Source organism: Poecilia latipinna, unplaced genomic scaffold (genome assembly GCF_001443285.1).
Source record: "Poecilia latipinna isolate Pla-1442-1.1 unplaced genomic scaffold, P_latipinna-1.0 Scaffold841, whole genome shotgun sequence".
In the NCBI taxonomy this organism is placed as follows: domain Eukaryota; kingdom Metazoa; phylum Chordata; class Actinopteri; order Cyprinodontiformes; family Poeciliidae; genus Poecilia; species Poecilia latipinna.
The window spans coordinates 123,027-132,956 of NW_015113457.1; the positions used below are offsets into that span (position 1 = coordinate 123,027).

General features: G+C 43.0%; 1 protein-coding gene across 3 annotated transcripts in view; it reads left to right on the forward strand.

Moving 5' to 3' along the window:
- Positions 1–8,590, forward strand: part of wdr91 (WD repeat domain 91) — a 15,869-nt gene extending 7,279 nt beyond the window's left edge. The window contains exons 4-18 of one of the 3 annotated variants that reach the window (XM_015047715.1): positions 414–621; positions 1,336–1,418; positions 1,708–1,817; positions 4,573–4,738; positions 5,516–5,692; positions 5,755–5,924; positions 5,991–6,045; positions 6,124–6,219; positions 6,309–6,403; positions 7,057–7,210; positions 7,389–7,497; positions 7,575–7,687; positions 7,759–7,866; positions 7,971–8,060; positions 8,306–8,590. In XM_015047715.1, coding sequence (XP_014903201.1) covers positions 414–621; positions 1,336–1,418; positions 1,708–1,817; positions 4,573–4,738; positions 5,516–5,692; positions 5,755–5,924; positions 5,991–6,045; positions 6,124–6,219; positions 6,309–6,403; positions 7,057–7,210; positions 7,389–7,497; positions 7,575–7,687; positions 7,759–7,866; positions 7,971–8,060; positions 8,306–8,470 — 1,899 coding nt within the window. In that variant the 3' untranslated portion in view covers positions 8,471–8,590. Of the gene's footprint in view, positions 1–413; positions 622–1,335; positions 1,419–1,707; positions 1,818–4,572; positions 4,739–5,515; positions 5,693–5,750; positions 5,925–5,990; positions 6,046–6,123; positions 6,220–6,308; positions 6,404–7,056; positions 7,211–7,388; positions 7,498–7,574; positions 7,688–7,758; positions 7,867–7,970; positions 8,061–8,305 lie in introns of all 3 variants that reach the window. The other 2 variants (XM_015047716.1, XM_015047714.1) reach the window with 2 other exon arrangements.
- The last annotated feature ends 1,340 nt before the right edge of the window (positions 8,591–9,930 follow it).

The following is a 9,930-nucleotide window of genomic DNA, read 5'->3' on the forward strand; positions in this document are numbered from 1 at the left end:
GTTTCTGACTCGTTTCTGACTCGTTTCTGACTCGTTTCTGACTCGTTTCTGACCCTTTTCTGACTCGTTTCTGACTTGTTTCTGACCCGTTTCTAACTGGTTTCTGACTTGTTTCTGACCCGTTTCCGACCCGTTTCCCAGTCGTTTCTGACCCTTTTCTGACCCGTTTCTGACCTGTTTCTGACTCGTTTCTGACTCGTTTCTGACTCGTTTCTGACCCGTTTCTGACCCGTTTCTGACTCGTTTCTGACTCGTTTCTGACCCGTTTCTGACCTGTTTCTGACTCGTTTCTGACCCGTTTCTGACTCGTTTATGACTCGTTTCTAACTCGTTTCTGACCCTTTTCTGACTCGTTTCTGACCCTTTTCTGACCCGTTTCTGACTCGTTTCTGACTCGTTTCTGACCCGTGCAGAAAGGAAACCTGGAGAAGACGCAGGAGTTCTTCCAGAAGCAGGCGCTGGAGCTTCAGGGTCAGGCCGAGTGGCGCGACTGGTTCATCCTGCCCTTCATCCCGACCCCGGAGCAGAACCCGGCCTTCGGAGCGTATTTCTCCCGCCAGTGGGCCGACACCTTCCTGGTGTCGCTGCACAACTTCCTGTCGGTCCTGTTCCAGTGCATGCATATCCTTCACAGGAAGCCTCAGCTGCAGAAAAACTGGCTGAACGAGGCGATTAGTCGATCTGACCGATTCATCTAATTTTTGTCTTTTGTTTCAATGTTTTTGGAACATTGGTCACTTCCTGTTTGGTCACTTCCTGTCGATGTGAAAATGAGAATTTGTTCTCAGTCAACTGACCTGGTGAATAGAAAAACATTTAATTTTTGGAAAATCTGGATTTTTTTTTTCCAATAGTCTGAAGTCAGAGCACCCAGGGCGGCCATCTTGCTTTACCAGCATGTTTAGCCACTTTTATTTATTTTGAATGTGAATTCGGGCCGGACCGGTCACGATAATCATTTCTGCTGGACGATAATTTATTCCAGGAATTACCAACATATTGGAAACGGTATAATAGTGCAAATAACCGTAAATCAAACGGATCAGAGTGTAATGTTTTTCTTTTTAAAACAATTTATTTCTTATAATTTTAAGGTATTATTCTGGTAAAATCTTTATTCTACTAATATTAAAACTTTATTCTTGTAATTACACAACAGTTTCATAGCCTGGCCCATCGTACAACTCACGGAATGAATAACTGGGAAAAAAGCCACTTTTCTTGGAAAGAAACCAGATTAGATTTTACTTTATTCAGCCGAACCAACATGCTGCTTTATTAATAAGTGAGTCACATTTTGCAGGTGAATCTGTTGGTTCCTTAACTGAGCTCCACCTCAGCCGGTGCTGCTGAGCTTCGACGCCGAGGTCCAGAGGATGACGAGTCTGGCTGAGGAGAACGAACAGCTCCGCCAAGTGGTGAGAAGAGGAAGTGTTTCTGAGTCTGTAGGCAGCCTGAGATCCAGTGGATCAGGTTGATCTCTCTGTCTCTGCCTGGGTTTGATCTGCTTTCATTCCCAGCGCTGCTTCAGTTCATTGAGGTTTCTGAGCAGCATTTCAATCAGGGCTGGACTTTGACTAGGCCTTAGCAGCCTCAGTTCTTTACTTTTTCATCAGCAGTTTCGTCTCTGCGGTTACGCTTCAGCTGATGTTTGCAGAATGATGTTGTGTTTTATTATTCTGACAGTCTTTTTGCGTGTTTCTCCAGCTGTTCGCCCTGCAGACTGAGAGCCGGGACCAGAAGGACGGAGACGAGGCGGTGCAGCACAAGCTGCCGCTGTACGTCCAGAACATGGACCGGCTGGGAGACACTGAGCTGTGAGCCTCTAACATCTCTCTTTACTGATGACTGACCGAAGCATTGATTAGTGCCTTTCTGCCTGTTTTTAGTCATAATTTAAGACATTCACTATAATAATCCAGTGATATTTTGTTACCAGAGCTGAGAAACGGCTAACAGGACAGATTTTACTGACCCAAAGTGGTTGCCATGGATACGTATCTGACATTTATAGATGTTACTGCTTTTACATGTTACATCTACTTTATCAAATGTGTTGTCTGGACATTAAGTTAAGCTAGTTGTTGTTGTTGCTGTTGCTTCATTGCTAATATTGGTCGTTTTTAGCTTCAATGCTAATGTTTGTTAGCATTTTAGTGTTGGGTTTTTGGTTTTGTGGCTGTTAGCTTCAGTGCTAATCGTTTTAGCTTCATCATCAGTTCTGCCTTTAATTACCTTCTAACTTTAGAAGGTAATTATTCAATGCTAATGTTCTCAGGATTTAGCTTCAGGGCTAATTTTTTAATCATTTAAAATTAATACAGTTAGAATTAAGACTCAGTGCTATTGTTTTAAAGATTTAAGTTTAATATTTACATTTAATGTCTGGTTTTATTATTAATGCTGACACCTTTTACCATCAGTGCTAATTGAAGCTAATTGCTAATTGCAGCATTTAGTTTCCTGCTAATGCAGAAGCTTTCATCTTCATCACTAGTTTGTTAGGTTTAATGTTTAATGCAATTGTTTTAAATTTATTCATATATTCTGTATTTGGTTAGCATTTAGCCTTCTTGTGAACACTGGTAGCTTTTACTAGTAGTGCTAAAGTATTGCTAATGCTTTAGCATTTTGTGCAGTGCTAATTTTGGTTGATATCATTTTGTTAGCATTTTGCAATTGAGCTAATGTTGCTTAGCTTTCATGCTAATGTGTATCATATATTACTGTCACATGACTTCATTTACTCACTGTGGGCTGTAAGTGGATTTTGGTTGTTTTGAAGTTTGTTAAAGAGACTTAAAACACGTCAGAAAATACAGAAAAACACACATGGCATCGAGCTAGAGCTGTTCTGGAAAAGAACAAAGTGCTAAAGGTTTCTTTAGATCTGAGGTACTGATCTACGCAATACTTTTCAGCACTTAGCTTTGCTGCTAATGTTGTTAGCCCTTAGCTTTATATTGATTTCAACAGTCAATATATTTTAACTGTTAAAATAAATGTTAACAGTTTATTTTGTTTGGTGTTAGGAATTAGCTTCAGTGCTATTGTTTTCACATCCAGTGTTACATTGCTAATGTTAGCACTTTGCTTCATTGCTAATGTTAGCACTTTGCTTCATTGCTAATGTTATCAGAATTTAACTTCAAAGTTTTAAACTATTGGTTTTGGTTGTACTGCATTTAGCATTTTGCCTTTGTGCTAACGTTATTAGCATTAAGCTTTGGTGTTAATGTTAGCACTAGTTATACCCTTAGTAATAATTACTAATTTTAGTAAAATTTTTGTCATCTAACCAAAATAGCTTTAGCATTCGTTAGCTCCTGTAGAACATTCTAGCTCATTAGGTTTTAAACAGACTTGTATCTGGTTTTATTTCAATCAGAACCTTTTTAATTGTCCAATAGTTTTTTAAATTGAACCTCTCTGATTTGTCCTCACTGAATGTTTATGATTTTGGCCGTTTGCTAGCTGTGCTCTCCTTCAGCTAGCTGCTAGCTACATTTATGTAGCCTCGACGATCATCCGCCATGTTGTGAAGAACTTTCTGTCCGTTCTGACTCAGAGTGCAGCGGCGCTAGCTTATGTTTACACGCCAGAATGCATTGACATGAAATCGTTCACATCAAAATGGCAGCAGAAGTTGTTTTCTGTTACATTTATTGTTGGCATGGCAACCATTAAACCGAGCTGAGACCATCTGAGTAAAGATTAATATTTCAGTTTGGAAACTGTTCATGAAAAGGTGTTTGTATGGGAAATAAAGACGGTGGGAGTCCTAAAGCTAAGCTGGTGTCTGCAGATCATGTTTGTGTCTCAGATGCTGTTTATTTATTCATGTCTTTATAACTCGTCATTTAAAACTGAGACACTTTGGTGGATTTTCTTCATGCAGTTGATCAGTTCTGTGTGTTATAAACATTTATTTATATGTTTTGACCTGATTTGCTGTTGATGCTCATTTATTACTGCTGTTGCTGTTTAAACTGTGTTCTGTGACGATGTTGAAAAATAAACAATTCACCTGATGAATTGTTTCCTTTGTCCGTGACCCGTTTGTAGAAATCGGTTTGCAGTAAAGATCAGTTTCTGTGAAGGAAAGGAAAATCTGAAGAGCACAACAACTCCTGCTCCATAAACACTTTGAGATATAAGCAGGAAACACATGCAGCCTGAATAAACTGTGTTTCTGACGGGTCTGAGTCTTCGGAGTGAACCGTCCAGAACCGAGGAAGATCCACTCTGCTCCCAGAATGCAACACTTCCAGTCCTCATCCACTTGTTTTTGGTTTTTATTATTATTATCATTAAAGTCTCTGCAGGTCGTTGGAATCCATCAGTTTTACTATAAATACATCGATCAATGAGCTATTAGAGAAAATGTATTAAATAACATTTTTATAAAGATAAAAATATGATTTTAAAATCCCATCCAACGTCATTAAGACCAAAAAAAACATTTGTAGGTGTTTCTGTAAAATAAGGTGAATCTTTTACCGTGGAATCAGTTCAGTTTGGACTCGGTTTGAACCAGTTCATCTGTGTTTGTTGAACTCTTGTGTGTTGCAGGGACTTGGTGTCGAGTCAGCGAGTCGTCAGCGCCGCCGCCACGCCCTCCAGGAACTTCTTCTCCACGCTGCTGCCGCAGGCCAAACGGGCCCCGATGAAGGCGCCGCCCACATCAGGGTCCCCGAGCCAGGCAGCGCTGGGCAGGAAGGAGCTGCCAGCCAATCAGGTGACAGCATGGGTTTGATCAGCCAATCAGGGGACAGCAGAGGTTTCATCAGCCAATCAGGTGACAGCAGAGGATCCTGGACTGTTGGTTTTACCCATTTATTGTTTTGAACAGTGAGCAGAATCAGCCCAGTTTATGTTTGGCTGAATGATCGACTGTCCTGGAACCTGAGTTAGTCCTTTGGTACATCTTGGGCAGTGCTAACTAAAAGGTTAGCTGTGCTAACCCTAAAGCACTAATCGTGAACATTTGGTCCATTAATGCTAAAGCGCTACAACAAACAGCATATTTAATGGAAGCTAATGCTAAAGCACAATAACAGCACAGTATTTAGCAGGAGCTAATGCTGAAGCGCTACACCAATACAGTATTAAGTTGAAGCTAACAGTAAAGTGCTAACTGAAAGACTACAACCCTCAGTCATTAATTTAATTTTGTCTTTAGTATAATTTCTCTATTTATGCCCTTATGTGTTGTATTTGGGTTTATGTGTTTTCCCTTCTGTCTGTCTTTTATTTTGTTCCTGTATGTTTCTTTTTTTAAATAAAGTTATTGGGGAAAAAAGTGGGGAACATGAGGAGAGGAAATGGAACTGCTGCATCTTCAAAATAAGAGCATGAATATAAAAGTCTAAATACTTGAAGAATTTTTAACAGCTGATAAAATGCAGGTTTCAAAATGTGTTTATTGTTTTTATTTTGTTAGTGTGGTTCCAACTGACCAAAACACAGATTTTTCCCCCCATTACTTATAATTAAAACCTCTGATTATTTTCAGGCTGTAAAGTCTAAGGAGTCGTCCCAGTCTAAGGAGGTAAAAGCCGCTTCCTGCCAGTCTTCGTCCAGCGAGCCTCCCAGTTCCCAGCCTCAGGCCTTGAACCACAGCAGCCGACACAGGAGGATCCAGGAGCACGAGAAGGAGAGGAAGGAGCTGTTCTCCAGGCCGGCCCCTCAGGTGCGCCTCACCTGGTCAACGCTCTGAGTCCGAGGAGCTCCAGCTCAGCTTTACGTTTCCCTCAGGCTGCAGAGAGCAGAGCGGACGACGTGGATGCGACCGCAGCCAAGAGCGCGGTGGAGCCGCCGGACTCCTCCGGCAGGGAGGACGGCGGCCTGCAGGTGGAGCAGCCCTTCATCAAACTGAGCCAGGAGGAGTACGGCGAGCATCACTCCTCCATCATGCACTGCAGGTACAGAGTCACACCTGAACGCCGTCAGACTGTAAACCTGAACTCAAACCTGCTGCCTGTCTGCAGGGTCGACAGCTCTGGGCGCCGGGTTGCCAGTTTGGACGTAGACGGCGTCATAAAGGTTCGTTTATTTTTATTTTACCATTTTCTAACCTCTGAAAAATCAAACTCACTGTGAGAAACTCTCCTCTCTCTGAAGGTTTGGTCCTTCAACCCCATGATGCAGACCAAAGCCACCATCATGTCCAAGTCTCCTCTGCTGTCCCTGGAGTGGGCCACCAAACCAGACAGACTGGTAAGACTTTAAAACCGGCCCACAGGATGGATCGGTACGTTAGCACAGGACGACGGCTAACTCTGGTGACTGAATGTTTGCGTGGTCAGCTGTTATTAGGCAGCGGCGTTGGGACGGTGCGACTCTACGACACAGAAGCCAAGAAGAATCTCTATGAGATGAACATCGATGAAACTCATCCACGGTAAACCACCAGCAGTAAAGCAATTAGCCTTTAAGGATATTTATTTGACCCTCACAGACAAGTTTGAGCAGATTTCATAATAAATATTAATGTATAACTGGATCAGAGCCATAAGAACATAAATGCTGTACGAATGGATGAGAGACATTAGCAACCAGCAAACGTATTAGCTGCTAAATGCTACAACCAGACAATTTGCAGATTATATTTTTTATTGCTATGAAGTTTAAAAAGCAGTGAGAAAAGATTTCATATTAAACTTTTATTCACCAATAATCCAGATTATATTATTAATACATCAGAACAGCAGATTGATATGGAAAGTTAGCACCTAGCTAAGCGGTTAGCATGAAGCAGCTAAAGAGTTTAATATTTCCTTTGGAATCCGTCAAAAACTTAATTCGGCTTCAAACAAAATTAGTTTTCCATGAATTTCTGGGACCATGTCATAAATCAGTAGCCATTTCTGAATGTAGGCTAACAACATGCTAGCTAGCTTTTTAGCAGCTAACTGCTCCACTAGTCAATAGAAATAAAACGTATTTACTTTATGTCAAAAATGTCAACTAAAGAGGACCAAATGATGCAGATGCTAACCCTCAGCCTTTGACCAGAGGAGTGAATTTATTTAGCTAACTGGTTTTGTCTGTCAGTATTTTGTCGTTAGCCTGCAGCCCCAGCGGCTCGTCGTTCGTCTGCTCAGCTGCGGCTCTCAGCCGCTCTGGAAGTGTTGATTCTGTTCCTCGGCTTCCCATCCCGGTGTCCGGTCAGCTGCTGCTCTGGGACACCAAGACCGTCAAACAGCAGGTGGGGAGTTAACTAGCTTAGCAACATATTAGGGGTCAGGCAGTTGGCACAGAACCGTTTACATCATGAATTAAAATGTTGTTTTAACTGAGATCCAGCATGTTTTCTGTTGCATTGGAGAACATTTAACCTTTGAAAAGGATTTCATGTTAATAACTTCATCCTGTCCGTCTCCCAGCTCCAGTTCTCTCTAGAACCAGAACCAGTCGCCATCAACTGCACCGCCTTCAACCACAACGGGAACCTGCTGGTGACGGGAGCTGCTGACGGCGTCATCAGGCTCTTTGGTTGGTGTTGCTGACTCCGTCAGCTGCCTGTAGTCATGTTTGGGTGGAACTGATTGGTGCATCTGCTCCCGCTGTAGACATGCAGCGCTACGAGAGCGCCATGAGCTGGAGGGCTCATGACGGAGAGGTTTACAGCGTGGAGTTCAGCTACGATGAAAACACGGTTTTCAGCGTCGGGGAGGACAGGAAGGTGAGTGAGAGCAGCGGGTCGAGTCGTTCTGCTGGTTCCAGCGCTGGGCTGAAATCGGCGTTTGTGTTCAGTTCATCCAGTGGAACATCCACCGCTGTGGGGTGAAGCAGTCGGAGCAGGTCCTGCCTCAGGACGCCACCGGCCCCTTCGTCCTGTCGGGGTACAGCGGCTACAAACAGGTGAGTCTCATCTGACTCAGTCACAAAGGATCCAGACCGAACCCGTCGTCATGACGACCGGATTAAACCAAAGATCCACAAACTGGATATGATCTGTGTTCCAGGTCCAGGTTCCCAGAGGACGGCTGTTTGCCTTCGACTCTGAGGGCCAACACGTCCTGACCTGTTCCAGCTCCGGAGGACTCATCTACCGAGTGCGTACCCTTCATCGTCTTCCTCATCCTCAGCCCTTTTGCTCCTTTGTAGCCTCTTTGTAAGCGATAGCCTAGCTGAAGGTCTGAAGGGTCGAATCAGTGGCAGGTGTGAAACAAAAGTGGTTTTATGTTTTAGTTTCATTATCTGTAGAACATGCTGTGTTTTTAACTGAAGGTGAGCTCAGAGTGGAACCCTGAGGAACTCCTGATGTTCGCTCTCTGACTCTCTGCTCCTCCTCTTCCAGCTGACCAATGGGGAGCCGGCGCTGGATCGGGTGCTGTCGCTGGGCGGACACAAGGCCCCGGTGGTGACGGTGGACTGGTGCTCCGCCGTCGACTGCGGCACCTGCCTCACCGCCTCCATGGACGGGAAGATCAAACTCAGCACGCTGCTGGCACAAAAGTCGTGACCCTGAAGGCGTCGGGGGTCAAAGGTCGACGTAAATGGATCACTGTGCAGTTTCTAATGTTGTCTAACGTCTATTTTTGTTTCATTCATCATTAAAGTCTGACTTAAAGTTTCACCCTAATCTGTCTTCAGTTTGGCTTATTCACCTGTTGAGGCTCAAAGGGGAATCTGAGATTCTGGGTCAGCTTCATGACAGAACTGTAGCTCTGACACAGAGCAGCTGAGCCTGATGTCTGTTAAGATGTATGGAGCAGATATCTTCAGTGTTTGGGATCCACAAATCCAATACAATGCTATCTATAAGTCTATATAAAATATAAATACAGTGGTGGGCACTGCTAACTAAACCTTTTAGTACCGTAAGCTTGTGCTTTACCATTTTATAGAAGCTAATGGTGAAATATTACACCAGCAAGGCATTACGCTTAAGCTAATGGTAAAGCGCTAACTTCTATTAAAAATTTATATTTGCCTGTTAAAGACCACAACACTTGAGCACCAGTTTAATTTTGACATAATTTAAATGTTCTTTAATGCCTTTCTATATTATATTTATGTTTAGATCTTGCTGTCTGTGTTTTATTTTGTTTCTTGTGTCAAAGTATTTGGTGGCGAAGGGGGAACGGAACTGCTGCGTCGTCTTCACCCCTTCAAAATAAGGGCATGAACATAAATGTCAAATTATTTCAAGAATTTTAACATCCTTTAACTAAAACACAAATCTTGAACTTTATTCAACTGACAATTCACAAAGCAACCAAGTAGACTAGCGCTTTATAGAACTTAAACAGAAAAATGCATTTAGAGTAAGCTAAGTGTGCTAAACGTTTTTAAAGTAACTTAATGCTAACCAAAAATGGAGCTCTGCTACTAGTGTGCCCACTCCTGTATATTGGCTAACGAATCTAGAGCAGTGGTCCCCAACCCCCGGTCCGTGGACCAATTGGTACCGGGCCGCGCAAGAAATAATTAAATATTTCCGTTTTATGTATTATTTGAGTCTGGAGGATCTTTTATTTTGAAAATCCTTTAACCGGATTCTCTCAGTTACTTTCGCGCCAACACTGAGCCCACAAGCAGCAAAATGAGTAAGAAACAGATCAGATGTCTTTGGAAAGTTTCTTTGCAAAGGGGAAAAGGTCCAGAGAAGAGACAGGAGGATGGATTTATCCCGGACCGGTAGGTGAGTCCCACATTAAGCCGCGCTGAGTAACATGCGGTGACCGGCAGCTAAAGAGGCAATGAAGCTTCAAACTGCTTCGCACTAGAGACCCAGCAGGCTGTGGATATAAGCAACACTTCGGGTGTCATTGTCTCATCACTCCCAGATGGGACCGTCTCGGTGCAGAGAAACAAGCTCAGGCTCTGTTAGTCGTTATCGTGAGTTAAAATTTTCACGAAAGTAAAATGTTTGTTTTTGTGGCGCATCTGTATCTTATTTTGAAGGGATATGTAAACGTT